The following is an 18,394-nucleotide window of genomic DNA, read 5'->3' on the forward strand; positions in this document are numbered from 1 at the left end:
TTAGTTATCTTAGAATTAATTTCTAGAGCTAAAATTGCTAGTCAGAGGATAAAAAATACTCATTTTTAATTTGTTTTTTCTAACCCTTTCTAAAACTGCAGTAGTCCATTGAAAAGCTTTGCCCGAAATGATTTCATGATTTTCTTTGAAAATTATTCTTTCTGAATGTTGGTTCCTGAAGCATATTAATATACAAAAGAGTTACTTAATATGTTGGACACTAATTAACCTGAGGAGATCGTACATGGTAGACATTGTGGTGAACAGAATTTATCACCTTGACTCACCAGCTCACACTGCCATAGTTCTGCTATGGTCTTCTCACATTGAGACATTATATTGTATAAACAGTACATAAAACAGAATTTTAATTGAAAATTACTGGCTGTTTGCCAAAATGTGAATTTGTCTTTTAAGGTTATTTTCACTATGCAGAGAATTTTACATTTGTTAAACATACTATATTCTGAGTCAAGTCATCCAAAAAGAGTGTAAGGAAAGGAAAGCTGGTTAATTGCTTTTTTCTGTTAGTGTAAGGAGTAATTAGACTAACAGATCTCAACAATATGTTAATTTATTATATTTCGAAAGTTTTTTTATCATGTTTGAAAAGCAGAATTCAATATAGAAAGGATTTTATTTTTTAAATAACTGAATTACGTCAGCCCACATACCACAGCACTGATTTAAAAATAGGACTTACTTTGATATATTAAATGAAGAAAGAAAAATTCTATACAAATATTTTGTGAATTTAAATAGCTTCACAAAAGGAAATAAATCTTTTACAAATTGAGATATTTAATGCAAAAAATGGCAATTTTATGGTTTTTAAACATTTGTTGTTTGAGTTCCTACAACAAAAGCTGCTGTTAGTTACATATCACTATCATAATTAAAGTATCTGTTAGTATATATAATCGTAAGTTAACTCTAAATTTTTAAAATGCTTGAGTGTCATTAATATATTTATTTCTTTCAAACTTCATATTTTAGAGTGATAATGTGAGGCAGTTTATAAAAATGTATATTTTATATGCAATATAAAATAAATTGATAAAGTAAATAAGTCTGGGGATGATAAAATGCATGTCATGGAGTCCGTGCTTTTGTCAGGGGAGGGAGGGTTTACCATAAACTCAGCCTCTAGCCTTGAGACGTCCACATAATCAACTATGACTAAAAGTGTCCATGAGATAAGCAAATGAGTTGCTCACAAAAAGTCCAACTTTTCCTGATACCTAAGAGAAAATTTCTTTATGGATCTCAAAAGACGATACCATGTGATCCAACACTCACTTCTTAAATAACAGTTTCTTAGGCAATTCCTAATAAGAAGCTGATGGCATCACCCCCGTGTGTAAATGATTATATGCGAAGTCAAAATGATCTGATCCTACAGCTGTTGCAATATGGGAAGAAAGTTCTAAAAGAAACGATGTATTTGTTGTATTCCTTTAAACATGTTTGAGTTTAAAACAACTTAAAAACAACCCCTTTAAGTCAAGGTTTTGATAAGTATTGAGTGACACTAAGTTCCAGGTTCAGTTCCCTGGAAAATATCTGGAATACGGTGTAGCAGCCGGTATAGCCTAAGGCAAGGAGTGAGAGTTATAAGAAATACCTGTATAGCTCAATAATGGAACACCTTGGTGAAAAGGGCCTGGAGAGGGATTTAGCTCTCCTAACATGCACGAGAGCTCGCGAGATGAGAGCAGTGGTGAATTGGCAGTCTCTACACCTGTGGTGTTGAGAGGCATGAGATCAGCCTTATATTAGGCTGGAGGAACAGGCAGTTGGGAGCACGCGCATTCTATCACGGACGTGCTTACTCTGATTCTATTTCTGTCTCCTCTCCTGCCTGCAGAACGCCGGCACGGCGTCTCTCTGCTGAAGATCACTAAGCTCTGCTAAAGACTAAGATCTATCTATTCTAAGAAGACTGCTTTACTCTCTCTAAGACACTCTGTCTCTCTAGCTAAAGTAGACAGCCCTCCGGCACCTTAGAGACCTGAGCAAGGTAACTTAGCGGTCTGCGTCCGGAACCTAGTTAAGCCGGCCGGAGACCTGGCCAGTCCTGAGCCCTGACAAGTGGTGTCAGAAGTGAGGTGTCACAATATGGTTATTGTGTACACCATGCAAGCGCAGAGTCATGTGTTCTACCTCTTATGTGCTTTTACAGAAATTGAGGAGAATAACAAGGACATTCATTTGAATGGATGGACACCCTTAATCAGGCAGGCCCAGAGAATACCCACAGGCAGGACTTAGATTTATTTTCAGTATTTGTTGCATAGAAGTGGGGATACAACCAAGTTTCTAAAGCTCTCTCATATGGATTGTGCCTATATACAGTAGTTCCAGCCTGAAATTAAACAAACAGGTGATCAATTGTTTACCCCTGCCATAAAATAACATACATACACACATTCAAACAAAGCAAAACAAAGCCTTAAGCAAAATACTTATAGAGCATTTGTTTCTGATGTTTATTATTTTTTGATAACTTGTTACATAATTATATTAATAAATTAACTTGGTAGAGTACAGAATTAAAAAAAAACTTCTTTAAACAAGTAAGAAATACATTTTACATATTCAAACCCTTAGAGCAGTAGCCTGTGGATTCCTATGAAGCCCGTTCAAATAAGATTTACAGGGGCTAGGCATGGTGGCTCATGCCTGTAAATCCTAGCACTCTGGGAGGCTGAGGAGGGAGGATCCCTTGAGCTCAGGAGTTCAAGACCAGCCTGAACAAGAGTGAGAGCCCATCTCTACTAAAAATAGAAAAACTAGCTGGGTGTTGTGGTGCAGGCCTGTAGTCCTAGCTACTTGGGGGACTGAGGCAAGAGGATTGCTCAAGCCTAAGAGTTTGAGGTTGCTGTGAGCTATGATGCCATCACACTCTACCCAGGGCAACAGAGTGAAACTTTGTGTCAAAAAAAGGAGTTGCAGGCGGCACCTATGGCTCAGTGAGTAGGGCGCCGGTCCCATATGCCAAGGATGATGGATTCAAACCTGGCCCCGGCCAAACTGCAACAAAAAAAATAGCTGGGCGTTGTGGCGGGTGCCTGTGGTCCCAGCTACGTGGGAGGCTGAGGCAAGAGAGTCGCCTAAGCTTAGGAGTTGGAGGTTGCTGTGAGCTGTGATGCCACAGCAGTCTACCAAGGGTAACAAAGTGAGACTCTGTCTCTACAAAAAAAAAAAAAGGAGTTGCAAAAAAGTGTCTAGAAGTTGGGGTTCTGTCCGTGGTACCATTTTGTTATTTGTACAAATCTCATATTTCAACGCTTGGCCTGAAGTACCATTTAAAAAAAAACAATTAGGCCAGGCACAGTGGTTCATTCCTGTAATCCCAGCACTTTAGGAGGCTGAAGTGGAAGGGTCGGTTGAGGCCAGGAGTTTGAGACCAGCCTGAGCAACATAGGAAGACCCCACGTCTATAAAAAATAGGTTAGCTAGGTGCGGTACCACATGCCTGTCAGCTCCTTAGGAAGCTGAGGAAGGAAGATCTCGAGCCTAGAAGTTTGAGGTTGTAGTGAGCTATCACCATTCCACTGCAGTCCAGCCTGGGTGACAGAGGGAGCGCTTATTTCTAAATGAATGAATGAAACAATTAAAGAAGTGGTCACAACTCTTCCCCTATGCAATAAAAATATTCTGATTTTATTCCAGTTCTCCAGTGTAAACTCTGGTGTCAAATATGTGTATTTCACAAATCATGGCATATAGTTTTGGAATCCTTAAAAAAAATAAAATGCCGGGCGGCGCCTGTGGCTCAATGAGTAGGGCGCCAGCCCCATATGCTGAGGGTGGCAGGTTCAAACCCAGCCCCGGCCAAACTGCAACAAAAAAATAGCCAGGTGTTGTGGCGGGCACCTGTAGTCCCAGCTGCTTGGCAGGCTGAGGCAAGAGAATCGCATAAGCCCAAGAGTTAGAGTTGCTGTGAGCCGTGTGACGTCATGGCACTCTACCCGAGGGTGGTACAGTGAGACTCTGTCTCTACAAATAAAATAAAATAAAATAAAATAAAATAAAATGCCCAGGGAAGATTCAGTTCAATGCAAACATCACATATAAAGGACTTCCTTATGTGAGATGTACTGAATGCTGAAAGAAATACTAAAATGGATAAGACACAGCTCCCATTTCCAATGGGTTTAACCAATGCTTGGGAAGAGATATTTACAATTAAGTGTTTGCAAGCTCAGTTAATGTTAATTGAACAATAGAACACCTATTATGCATTAGGCACTGTTCTTGGCATCCAGGAGACAGCCGGAAACAAGGCAGATATTATCTGTGCTCTTACAGAGAGACAACATAAAACTTCAGTTACAATGTAAGTTACTGTGTTAAGTATCCCTTGGACTACAAGTGTTATTAACTATAGCTGAGGATTGAGAAACACTTCATGAAGGAGATACTTTTTCTAGAGGCGTGGAGTTTCATTGGCCAGAAAAGAGAAGAAAAAAACATTTTAGGAGAAAAGACAGCATGAGGAAATTACAGTGGAATATAAATGCATTGATAAGCTCTGTGCCTCGTTGTGTTCAATAGGGATATTGGATATCACATCCCCATCATGTTGTAAGTTTTGTAAAGAGAATGTTATGGCACATATGTGTGTCCTCTTTTTTTATCCTAGATCCATGTACATTTTTTTTTCTCTTTTCTCAGCCTTTTTCATTCTGGATTTTTTTTTTTTTTTTTTTTTACACAGAGTCTCACTCTGCCTTAGGCTAGAGTGCTGTGGCATCATAGCTCACAGCAACCTCAAACTCCTGGGCTCAAGCTACCCTCTTGCCTCAGCCTCCGAGGTAGCTAGGACTACAAGCACATGCCACCACACCCTGCTCGTTTTTCTATTTTTAGTAGAGATGGGATCTTGATCTTGCTCGGGCTGTTCTCAAACTCCTGAGCTCAAGCAATCCACTTGCCTCAGCCTCCCAGAGTGCGAGGGTTACAGGCCTGAGCCACCACACCCTGCCTAGATATTTTCTAAAGTATAAATCATGTAGAAGTATATGAAGGAATGAGACTAAAAAAGAAGTTCAGGGTAAGATTGAGAAGTTCCTTCAATTTTTATGCCTTATAAGTTTGGACTTATTTAATAAGCTGTGGTGAGCCATCAGAGGTACTCAAGTTAGGGAAATTATATCATGCTGACTCCCAGAGCATCTTGCTGAAGCAGTAGCTGTGAAGAATGGAAAGAGGTTAACAGAAGCAAGAGGATCCGAGAAACCTGCCATGGGTACCCGAGACTCCCCTCTTTTGTGTTCCCACAACACATATATCCCAGAGACTTGTATCTCTGACAGGGCTCCTGTCACACCGTGGGGACTTTTTACAGTGGTGCATTGGAGTCAACTTGCAGCAGCTTACAAGATCCATTTGTTAGCGTCATTCCCAATTTCATGTTGTGTCCTGGTAGGAGTATTTTCATCCATGAAAATGAGCAAACAATATAAATTCGTTTTTTATTGTAGCTGGGTTTTTTTTTTCCTTCTTTTTCACATCAGAGGGGTAACGTTTCAACATTGTAACAAGGTTTGAGGGAGACACATCTCACACATGAGTGTGAAACCCAGTCATCATGCTTATGAATTTATGACTGCAAAAGAGTCAGTTTTTTTTTTTTTTTTTTTTGGGAAAGCTGATTGTTAAACAGTTGCCAGCATATCACTGTTTATTAACTTGTCTGATTTCTTGTCATTCTGTTACCTCAGAGGAAAAAAATACCATCTTACTAATTTTCCTTGTCTTATTTCTAACACCAGGACCTCAAATATTACAGGTATCAATAATACTTGTTGAATAAATGGAGAGACAGTAACAAAATGAGATCAAACAAGTGGTTGTGAATAATGAACGAAATAGTTAGAAATAACGCTATATTATAGTTAGAAATAACGCCGAACATTTGCGAAGCTAGTAGTACCCCTAGGAACTAAAGATGAGAAATTGAATCAGTAGGTGTGGGGGAGGTGGAGGGAGGGATAGTAGGGAGAGAATTGATTTGGTTTGGAATGTGCTATGTTTGAGGTGCTAGCAAAAGACTAGCATTGGAGATGCTCAGCATGCATTCCAATTATTATTGAGTGACAGTTTTAAAATTACTTTTCCTGTGGTTTTCTAAAATACTCAACAATATAGTTGAAGTTCAAAATTATCATTTTTTTAAAGATTTCTTCATTTCAGTAGTATAAGAGGAAATCATTTTCTTGTATAAGGCATTCTGAACACAGTTTTGTCAAGGAAAAGCAGAGATCAGAGTGTAGAAGAGAACAAGGAAATAGAATTTTTTATAACAATGTAAATTTGGTGTTTGAAGATCATAGTCACAGTTTACAATTCTATTAGGAAGCAAAAATGAATTTGGGGGTAGACTAAAGTTACCTTTTAGATGTAACTCCTGAAGAACAGTTTTTCTTTTTCAAGAAGCTAGCATAGGTAAAGACCATGAAAAAATACATATTTTTACAATAACGACTTGGGGAAGGAAAACAAAGTACTTTCTGAAGTCAACATCTTTAACTTATCTCAGTAATGGGGTATTCTGATTTACTAAATGTTCTCATTAATTGAATAATGAGGCTTAAGAGTTCTTCATTCCATTCTTAGGTGTGCTCAAGTTTGAGAAAATCTGATACACACAACCATCAACTCACAAAATAGACAAATTAAGTGGTGATTACTTACATTTCAAAAGGATTTTCTTCCTTATTCCTTAAGAACACACTTCTGAAAAGTGAAATACAGCCAAAGGAACCTGGACTACTGGTGACCAAGAGGCTTAATTTCTCTATCCTATCATTAACGAAGTTAATGAGGTTTATCAATTTGGGCATTGGTGGTCACTCCATCCATTCAGTCCTCCACTAAATCATGAACACTGTTATTCAATGAATCATAAGCATCCTATGTGTTGGACATACAAGGGTGTGATAATTAAGTTCACAAACTCATCCTAGAAAAAGTGCTACATTCCTCATTGCTGAAGTACTCCCCTTAGGAAGCTATGTGTCAATGCTAGCACCTAGTTTCAAAGCACTTTTGGAACTCTGTTTCTGGTATGACCATCAGACATGTCATTGTAGGGCACACAAAAATATGCATTAAGAAACCTCAGTTGTTTGTACAATGCTACCAACTTAAGGGCACAATGACTGGTTTGCAAACTTAATTGTTAGAGCTTGTTTGATGACAGCTCTGATGGCCTGTGCTTTTCCGTGGAAACATGCACATTTTTACAGGATACGAGGAAGAAATTATTGGAAAGAGGAATGTGAAATACAGGAATTCTGTAGCCCTGGAACATTGAATAGTGGGTCGATCTCTTGAACCCAGGAGTTTGAGGCTATCCTGCACAACACAGCATGACCCCATGTCAAAAAACGAAAGGAAACAAAACCAAAAACAAAAATACAGGAGAAAAGGCAATTAGGGTGGAATAAATTCTCTGACCTAGAATGGTAGAGATGGGATGGTTAGCTGTGAAAAGGGAAAGAAACACCTCTCTGTTTGGCACTGAACAGGAGAAGGGGAGGAGGGCCTGTGGGTATAGGAATGTGAGGGAGATGAACATTTTGATAATCTCAATTTTTTCTGTGAAGCAGGAAACAAAGTTGTCTGCCCAGAGAAAAAGTTAAGGATGAAGCTTGCAAGTGAACACTTGCAATGCCTGCTGGCATGGACATGATAGATGATCGAAAGGATTGTAGCCCAGGATGTCAGCGTGAGAAGCAGGATTAGATTGATGCCCTCAAGCCTAGACTCACGTAGATTAAGCACTTTTTAGCAGCCTTGGGTTAACTCTCAGGTGGAACATTGCTGAGAAGTTCTCCCTGGGTGGTAGGTCTAGGTCATCACTATCCAGTATGGTGGCCATTAGCCACATGTAGTTCTGGACCACCTGAAACATGGCTGGTTCAAATTGAGATATGTTGTATGTAAAATACACACACAGGGCTTTGAAGACTTAGTATAGTATGACTTAAGAATGTAAAATAGCTCATCAATAATTTTTGCCTTAATTACCAACTGAAATAATATTTTGGATATATAGGGGTAAATTATATTAAGATTAATTTCACTTCTTTTTACTTTTTCATGTGACTGCTAGATACTTTAAAATTACATATGTGGTTCACATTGTATTTCCATTGGACAGCATTTTCATTGATAATGCTAGGTATGGGAGAGGACTAGATGGTTTCAGAAATGCTAGCCTTAGTCTGGAAACTTAGTTGCTTCCTGAAACCATAAAGGGAGTCGTAGAGGATTTGGAGCAGTTTAGGAAGTAAACCTTTTGAAGAGAATTTGTCACAAGTGTTTGGATCTATGGGTATGCTCTTTCTTCATTGCTAGATTCAATGTTAACCTGACCATAGTGGTTACCTATCCCTATTCATAAAAGGCAAAAACTGTCTGCCTTGTCAATGTACTATGGGATTTGTGAGATTCATGTGAAATAGTACGTGCTTTTAAAAATGCAAATACTATGTAAGTACCTCATTGTTAGCTATAAGAGCTTATTTATAATACTATAAAACACTCATTTGTATTATTAACAATGATTATATTTACTGAATGTCTCCAGTTTGGCCAGACAATCTTAGACACTTCATGGGCATTACGTCTTAAATCTGTCCAGCGTGCTGAACCCAGGCCTTTAAGGCACCAAGATCTTTCTACTACTGCTGAGATTAATGTTGCTACTATAGGACAAGACACTTAAATTATATAAAATCTCTGTCCTATTTTATAAATTGGATATATTTATACTAAGATCAGTTTGTTAGACCGCTGCTCTTTGTCATGGTTACTTGTCTCACTGCACTGCTATTTGAGAGGTGACAGCTAGAGGACTAATGGATTTTATGTGACCTGGGAGAGAATGATTTCAATAGAGTAGTGAATGAAAGCCAGATGACAAGAAGGTACTTAGTAAGTGGGAACAGGGAATATAGCTTTTTGTAGAGATGAGGGAGAGAGATGGAACCTTCAGAGTATCCCTGAGGGTTCAGAGTAGGAAACAGAAACCCTGTGAGGGATTTTTTAGAAAAGGATTAAATGCAAGGAAGATAAGGAAGCAGCTGTTTACAAACTCACTGGGAGGGCTGTGGGGCCTGAAGTCAGGGTTGCTACCGGAGCTATTGATTTCAAGAGTGCCTCATTATACCTACATCTAGAATCAGAAGCTGCTGCTGCTTCTGCCTCTCCTGCTACTGCCGCCACTGGCTCTCTTGCCCAGCAATCTGGGGCCTCCAAGCGCTCCTGTCTCCCACCTTTTCTGCCAGCAGCAGCAGCGGCAGCAGGAAGATGGCCTCTTCTCAGTTCTGCCTTCCGAATCTTGTTTGGAACTTCCCCACATCAAGAGCTCTCACCAAAGGCATGTCAGGGGAGTATAGATTTTAGATTTCTAACCTCCGTCTAGAAGGAGGACAGAATGAAGGCTTGAGAGAGCCACTCTGTACAGTCTGTCATACCCAATTTATGTCACTTACTATAAACATTTGTAAAGTACATGAACTTCTTCAGAAAAAGAGAAGAATTTCTGAGCCAGAATGTTCAAGGAAAATAGTACGCGTTTTCATGCTTGAGATAGGAAAGAGCTTAGTGCCTTTCAAAAGCTGGAAAAGACTTACTAAGACTTACTATGACTAAGTCTTTACAGGTAAGGGTGGAGAGGTAAACAGGAGCCAGGTCATGCTGAGAGTTCTGAATTTTATCTCAAGAAGGAAAGCATCAGTAGGTCTTAGGCAGGAACATGGTATAATTCAACTTAGGATCTATAAAGTTCCATCTGACTGTTTTGTGGAGAATATATTTATAGGAACAGTGGAATCTAGACGACCAGATAGACTAGCAAGAGTACAATTTAAAATTCTGAATTCTGGGCAAGAGACTATGACAGCAGCATAGGATATAGAAGCAGGCTGGTATGAGCTACATTTTAGCAGTTGTATTGACAGGACTTAGCAATGAATTGGGTGTTAGAAGTGCGAAGAATGAGTCCCAGATATTCCATTATTTTATTCCTTTGGGGAAGTTTCTGAGTATTGAATTATAGGTTTCTTTAGTATAGTAGAGGAAAATTGGATAGTAATTATTTTATCAGAATAGGGTAGAGTGTGTGGAATAATTCTTTTTGCAGAAAGTCTCCCAAGTTTCTCAGTAGTAATTTTAGCACATCTCAAAGGTAAAATCTCTTATAATGTAGTATTAAATATTTAGAAAAAATAGAAAAGAAATAGGAAAATATTTAACTAGTGTCCTTCCCTCTGTGCTAATGTTTATGTTCTCAGATTTTACTTACAAAATTAAACATCTTTATAGTTTTTCCTAAAATAAACAGTAATTTTTTATAAAAATGAGTAAGGAGATTTACTCAACTCTATTAAAAGAAGGAAAACCAGGAAATCATAATTTTACATTTTAAAGTAATACCTGTGTCAAATAAGACTTCGTTTCAGCCAGTGCTTGTTGTTGGCTGAAATAGCAAAAGCTCAATAAGAGGCAGTGGTCACTGTGTCATGAGATCTATTGAAACCTGATGGAAAAGATAGTTCTCAATTATCTAAATATCTCACCTGAAATAATATTTAATTATGAGCATCTTCAGTTTCTATAAATTTACATGACAGCTAAATTTTATGTAATATAAAGTGAGACATGAAGCCTATCAGAGTTCATAAGCCTGATGTTTTAATAATTCCTCAAAATAAACAATTCATGTAGTCTTTACCATGAATAAGTGTATATAAGTGAACTCTCAGCTCCTTCAATGAGACAGATGAGTAGTTGAGTTTTAATTTTAACTCTTTATAAATCTTATGCAAAAGTTCTAGAAGGATCCTTAGACTTAGCAGAAAGTGGCCTTTAGATCTCTTTATACTTTTAATTCCTTCCACATTTCATCATCTTGTTTTAGTTGTAAATTAGTTTAATATTGCTTATCTCCTGGGAGTATAAAACTGCAGATACCTAGTGCAAAGTGGCATGCTAATGGGAAAAGCTGTTTGAGGGTCAGTTTGGGTGAGATATTTTTGAAGTGCCAGAGAAGTTAAGGAGAGAACTTAGCATATACTGTTCAATATTACAAGTCTTGTTATAGAAGAGTACAAGCAATAATTAGAAATGTGAATATTTGCTGTCTTAAATGGTTGCTTCATTTGTCTTTGATTCACATATTTGTCTGATGCTGGTGTACACAAACCTACTGTGCTGCTAGTTGTTGAGAGGACCTAGTTGTTCTGGACCCAAAGATGAAAGATGATTCCGAGGCATGAGACAAAAGGAAAATGAAGTCTCGGCTTTGTGCAATCAATGTGGCGTTTATTCCACCAGGGTGCAGGTAGAGCGAAATTCCTGACACGAGAAGAAATCCACACATGGGCTATGGTGGATGGGGATTTTAAAGGGTCAGAGAGGCAGGGATTGGTCTGTTCACTGTTTCCTGGGAGGGACATGTACTCAGTCCTTCCTGGGTGGGCTAGTTCTACCTAGGCGGGTCAATAATCTGATTCTATCAGTTGTATCAAAGTATAGCACACACAATTATGTACAGTACACAATACTTGATAATAGTAATAAAGAACTATTACTGCTTTATGTATTTACTATGCTTTTTATCAGTATTTTAGAGTGTATTTCTTCTATTTATTAAAGGAAAAAAAAGGTAACTTTAAAGAGCTTCAGGCAGTTCCTTCAGGAGGTCTCCAGAAGAAGGCATTTTATCACAGATGTAGCTGCAGGCATGTTGTCCCTGAAGACTTTCCAGTGGGATAAGACCCTGATTAAGCCAAGGCTTATGTGTGCGTTTCTGTCTTAGTTTTTGTTTTGTGTTTTGTTTTTTGTTTGTGTGTTTGTTTTGAGACAAGTTTCTTTCCAGACATACTTAATCAATCTCTGTATCACCCAGGCTGGTCTGGAACTCCTCGGCATAAGTGATCCTCTCACCTCAGCCTCCAAAGTAGCTGGGATTACAGGCATGAGCTACCATGCCCAGCTGTGACTTAGGTTTTAACAAAGAAGTTTAAAACATAACAATAAATAAATTAATCAAATAGAATAAAAAGTAGACAAGAACTTATAAAATAAGAAAATCTTTTATACAAATGGACAATGTATTTGTGTTTTAAGCTATGTTCTTACAAAAGATTCAAAAAGTTAAATAGTTTATAAAGTAAAAACATTTCAGCAACTTGAGTTTATTATTGAAGAAGTAAAATATTAAAATAAATTCAGTGTAGTTAAGTGTACAGTGTTTATATAAAAAGTAATATCCTAGGCCCTGGCCTTCACTTACCACTCACTCACTGACTTACCCAGAGTAACTTCCAGTCCTGCTAGCTCCTTTCATAGTGAGTACCCTCTGCAGGTATACCATTCTTTGACTGCTCTATCATGTTTTTGGTGTATCTTTTCTATGTATAGATATACAAATAATTGCCATTGTATTACAATTGTCTACAGTATTCAGTGCAATAACATGTTGTACAGATTGTAGCCTAGCAGTAAATCATATAGCCCAGGTAGGTAGTAGGCTATCCTGGCTAGGTTTGCGTAAGTACACTCTTGGGATGTTCATATGAGGATATTAACTAATGACTCATTTCTTTGAATCTATCCCTGCTGTTAAGTGACACATGACTGTATGTAAATTTATTCTATAGTGATTACAAAGTTCTCTTTCTTCAAGGTTTTATGATTAATAAATCTTACAAATATTTCTCTAATTTGTTTTAAATGGGAGATTATTTTCATTTTTGCATATCTCTTCTGTATTGTGGAGAACTAAAACAGAATGGCTTCCGTGGAAGCAATTTGTTCTTTCCAGACATACTCCAGCAACTTGATAGGCCGATAATTTAACAAAGAATGTCATTTTTATGACTTGCATAGCCATGTAATAATTAAATAAATGGCCTCTTCTTTGTTGTCAATATTTTGCCAATCACCATTCTATTTGGTGCATTTTTCAATGTCTTAGATTTAGGGCGGCGCCTGTGGCTCAAGGAGTAGGGCGCCAGTCCCATATGCCGGAGGTGGCGGGTTCAAACCTAGCCCCGGCCAAAAAAAAAGAAATCAATGTCTTAGATTTAGAGGCTATTCTATAAGCCAAAATTCTTCCCCTCACTGCAAGATTACTGGAGCAGAGCATTAAGTGTTTACAATGAGCTGTAACATACCAAGAATTTGGCTTGATGGTGCTGAGCAGGCAAGGTTATAGTGGAAGATGAATATGTCCAGAATCTGGTGGAGTTTAAGACCGCTGACCCTCTAAGTACAAATAAATAGTGCTCGCTAAAGACTCATTTTCAAAAAATAAAACAAATAAAAATAAAGAGTCTCATTTTCTCAGCATAACCTATCAGTTGTAAATACTGTGATAACTTTTTAAGCATTATTTATGATATTAGATGAAATTGTATGTTAGTACTTTGTATTGCTTTTTTGTGTGTCTGATAATCATTTCTGCTCCTTTAAGGTAAGGAGACTGTGCTTTGTATCATGGTTTTTACTGTAGAATACAAGGACCAGAAAGAACATGAATCTGTTAGAAAAAATTAGGGAAAATCTATCAGGAAATAGAATAGAAAGATTCTACTGTTAATAATTCACTTTCACTTTTTCGCATTTTGAATTTTAGTATTTTTTAGTATTTTAATGTTTTTTACTTTTATGAATATATATACTATTTTGTAGTCGTCAAGACTAAAAAAATTTATCAACACCTTTTCTGAAAGGATCCAGAATGAATGCCTTGATTTTAAGGGCAGCTATGAACTAAATACTTTTTATTCTGTATCTTTATGCTTCATCATTGTTATTTACCTACATAAAACATTTTATACCAGTAAACATACATCATATTTTATGAGGTTTTTAATTTATAGATTATTATCAAATCTTACTACTTGGTTATTTAAACTTTTGCCTTTGCCTTCATTCTAAAACCATGATTAACATTCTTTTTTTTTTTTGAGACAGAGTCTTTGTTGTCCTGGGTAGAATGCTGTGTTATCACAGCTCAGACAACCTCAAACTAAATATTTTGAAATAAATAATACCAAACTGGTTCTTTTTTTTTTTTTTTTTTTTTTTTGCAGTTTTTGGCCAGGGCTGGGTTTGAACCCCCCACCTCTGGCATATGGGGCTAGCGCCCCACTCCTTTGAGCCACAGGCGCCATCGTCAAACTGATTCATTTTAAATCAAGTTGTTAGGGATCTCTACTGTTTTTATAAAACATAGGTCTTTCAGATTAATGAGCTGGGTTCATATTTTGTGTGATTCCCATAATGATAAAAAGAAATGGAATAATCGTTTCCCTGCTACATAGCTTACAGTGGACTTTATATTGGGCCAGAGTAAAAACCTTGTGAGTGAGCTGAAAATTTTCAGTGTTCAAAATTTTATATATTAATATTGTTTCTAGGAAAAATCAGCACCCTCAATATATAACATGTATTTTATAAATAAAATAATTCAAGTGTTGTATATAGCTGATGTTTTTCTTATTAACACCATATGACTAACTTTTATCCATATGTGAATGTGTATTTAACAGGAAATTGCCCGGCATTTACGCCCTGGAACCCTCAGAGCAATCTTTGGTAAAACTAAGATCCAGAATGCTGTTCACTGTACAGATCTGCCAGAGGATGGCCTATTAGAGGTAAGATAAAGAAGAGTAAACATCCTGTTGATATGTATTTCAAGCTGATAAATAATTTCAGCAGCTCTGATGTGTAAGAAAATTTATCTTATTCTTGAATTACATTGTCACTTGGGTATCTGATGACTTTAGACCAGGCATCCTCAAACTGCGGCCCATGGGCCAGATGAAGCGGTATGAATTGTATTTGTTCCCGTTTGTTTTTTACTTCAAAATAAGATATGTGCAGTGTGCATAGGAATTTGTTCATAGTTTTTTTTTGTTTTTTTTTTAAACTATAGTCCAGCCCTCCAACAGTCTGTGGGACAGTGAATTGGCCCCCTGTTTAAAAAGTTTTAGGATGCCTGCTCTAGACCTCACCTTTAAAAGACCAAATTGGGCTGGCTAGTCATCATGGCTCATGCCTGTAATCCTAGCACTCTAGGAGACTGAGGCAGGAAGATCACTTGAGCGCAGGAGTTCAGGACCAGCCTGAGCAAGAGTGAGACCCCATCCATCTCTACTAAAAACAGAAAAACTAGCCAGGAGTGGTGGTGTGCACCTGTAGTCCCAGCTACTCAGGAGGCTGAGGAAGGAGGAACACTTGAACCCAGGAGTTCAAGCTGCGTGAGGTAGGCTGACACCAGGATACTCAAGCCTGGGCAACGGAGTGAGACACTCTTAAAACAAAAAACAAACAAACAAACAAAAAACAAAAAAGAAAAACAAGCAAACGAAAAGACAGTTGTAGGATGCTGTGTATAATTGGGTAGTTTTCAAAGAATTAAGGTATTTTTTCTGATTGTCATATATTATGGTAAAAAGTTAAAAAAAACTACAATATTAATTTTTAATTAAATTGTGTGAGATTTGTCATTAAATTGATTGACAATACTATTGCCATAAATTGGTAGTCATGAAAATATGCCAATGAAATTAAGAAAGCCAATATACTATGTGACAGCATTGAAAGTAATAGCTACCATATACTGGGAATTTTTATGAATCAGGTTCTACCATGAAAAATACTTTGTTTGAATTATTTATTTTAGTTGTCACAGTGACTCTAAGAGGGAGGTATTATTATGTCTGTTGTTTCTCATACATGAAATTGGGACCCAGGTTAAATAACATCCCCAGATCAAACAGCTAAGAAGAGCCACAGCCATGTTCGGACATTTCATCTATGTGCATGTTAACATAAAATAAGAAACAGTGAAAGAATTCTAATAAAATATAAGTGGAAAATGGTCTGGTTTGGGGTTAAGAATGTCATTTCCAGGCCAAAAAAAGAAACTTAAAAAAAAATTGACATTTTTAACTTCTTTTAGTTTAAAAAAAAATGTGTGTCAGAAGAAAATAAATGAAATTGAAAAACAAATGCTAAATTTAAGTGTTATAAATGAAAAAAAGAAAAGAAAATAGTGACTAATTCACGTAAATTGTATTTAATTTTGACCAAAGTACATTACTTGAACATTAATTTTTAATTCAACTTGTTAATATGTTGTTTAGGATATTGCATCTTCATTTATAAGTGAAATATGTTTGTAATTTCCCTTTATAATAATATAGTTTTTCCAATTTTATTATCAGGTATATCCAGATAAAGTAGAATGATTTTGAAAAAAAAAAGTGTTCTAAATGAGAGAAAATTGGTTAATATTCTTAGGTACATATCTGTGTGAGTTTTATTTATGTTTTTATGTGATCAGATCAATTAGTTTTTGGTTTTAATTTATATCTTTGAAGTCAAACATAGAAAAGCCTTCCCCAAACATTTTGTTTGCATTTTCTCATGTTGGAATGTTCAGTCCAGTTGACATATGGTATGATGAGGTACAAAGGTAGCCACCCATCACAACATTGTTTATTAAATCCTTTTATCTTTTCATCATTCTTTCTTATTTCTTGATGCTTACATATACCTGAACCTGTTTCTGAACTTTCAATTTTATTCCATTGGTCTGTGCCAACAAAACATTGTTTTTATTATTATAGTTTATTTATACTTTACAAAAGTGTTGTTAGTCTCTTAAATTTATTTCTCCAAATGAACTTCACATGACTTTTACCAAGTTCTTTATTTCACCCTGAGAAGATACAAATGGGACCTTGATTGACATTACAATATACTTATAAATTATGTGAGAATGATATATCTCTAATTATGAATCTTTCCAACTTCATATATGGTAATCCTTTACTTTTATGGAAGCAGTAGGGTCATTTTTTTTTTCATATGGCACTTGGACATAGCCTGTTAAATTTATTCCCATCAGGTTTTGGTTTTATGCTCTAGAGAATGACTTTGCTAGCTCCATTGAAACTTTTTGCTATAATCCAAGATTAACATCCACCTATTAAAATCTTATCTAAAATATACATCCTAGTGTGAAATGTAGACATACTTGTGAAATATAAAAATGTAACAAGCTTTATTTTTTAATTACCATTAATTAAAATTAAATGTTTTAAGTGTTCACCTGTTTTATAAATCCTCCCTTCAACTTAAGATAGACCTGTACACTGGAGTTGAATAGAGACTTCTACTCAGTGAAATGGAAATATTATTAATCATGAAATATATACCCATTTAAAATAGTATCCAAAGTATGCTATGATTTTTCTCATATAATATGATATAGATTATCAATGCCTGCAGTTTATAAAACTATTTACTAAATGATTAAAACTTTCCTGACCTAACCACCTTGTAGATTTCATCGCAAATTAGTGACTGTGTGGCTTAGAGAATTAATCAAAAACCAGGATTTATAGCTTCAATGGCCTCCTCATATATGGCTGATAATTCTTAGTTGGTATGTCCTTGGATGAATCACGTTTTCTTTCCTTGCCTCACCTCTTTTGTCAGTAACATGGAATAAAGAATCCTGACATAGTCAAGGATGCTCTCTCAATTAACTATTTACAGAATTGTTGCTTAGCTTTCAATGGTAAAGTATTACGAGACACTTAAAAGGCTAACAGAGTTTATCTTAGGTCTTCAAAGTAAAAATAAGAGTGACACAAAGACTAGATCTCTGATCAGGGACGCACCCTCAGATAGTATCTCCTCCTCTTCGCTGCTCCTCATCTCACCTGTCAGGGATGATGCTTCTAAGAGTGATTTTGCTTTCTCCTCACTTTCTTCATCTTTCTCCAGGCTTTATTGAAAAAAAAAGTCTACTTTGCTGCCTTTCATTTTGCTTCTGTACCTGGAGTGTCCTCCCAAGACCCTCTTTTTTTGATTAGGAACAACCACAACTTTGCATGTACTGAAACTAAAATTCTCTAAGTTGCTGATTGGGTATATGGTAGAAAATTTAAATATGTTTGAATTTTAATTCTATCCACAGCATAATAACTTAATCTTTCACATTCAGAACATTAAAAATACTGCCCTTGGGTACATGGCAGTAAACAGGATGCACATGGCCCCTGTCCTCATGGAGACTACCTTCCAAGAGATAGTAATAATAGCAATTGTTTTATAGAATAATGAAAATACATATCTTTCCTCTGTTGTCCTTTCCAAGTATTCTGTAACTTGGTTATATTACTTTTATGATTAGAAAATACAATTTTTAAGAAGCATATAAAATATTTCATTGTAGATTAAATAGTTGATAAAAACAGATCTGAATTTGGTTATATAATTACTTATGCATAGATTCTTGTTCTGGTTCACTGGGAGTGGGAGGGTGTGAGAATAGTGAATCAAGAATTAA

General features: G+C 36.4%; 1 protein-coding gene and 1 pseudogene across 3 annotated transcripts in view; one reads left to right on the forward strand and one right to left on the reverse strand.

Moving 5' to 3' along the window:
• Positions 1-18,394, forward strand: part of NME7 (NME/NM23 family member 7) — a 182,861-nt gene that overhangs the window by 123,997 nt on the left and 40,470 nt on the right. For all 3 annotated transcript variants that reach the window (XM_053604197.1, XM_053604198.1, XM_053604199.1), the window contains exon 11: positions 14,577-14,684. In XM_053604197.1, coding sequence (XP_053460172.1) covers positions 14,577-14,684 — 108 coding nt within the window. The remainder of the gene's footprint in view (positions 1-14,576; positions 14,685-18,394) is intronic.
• LOC128598036 (uncharacterized) lies at positions 5,517-5,626 on the reverse strand (annotated as a pseudogene).

This window comes from Nycticebus coucang, chromosome 10, assembly GCF_027406575.1.
Source record: "Nycticebus coucang isolate mNycCou1 chromosome 10, mNycCou1.pri, whole genome shotgun sequence".
In the NCBI taxonomy this organism is placed as follows: Eukaryota; Metazoa; Chordata; class Mammalia; order Primates; family Lorisidae; genus Nycticebus; species Nycticebus coucang.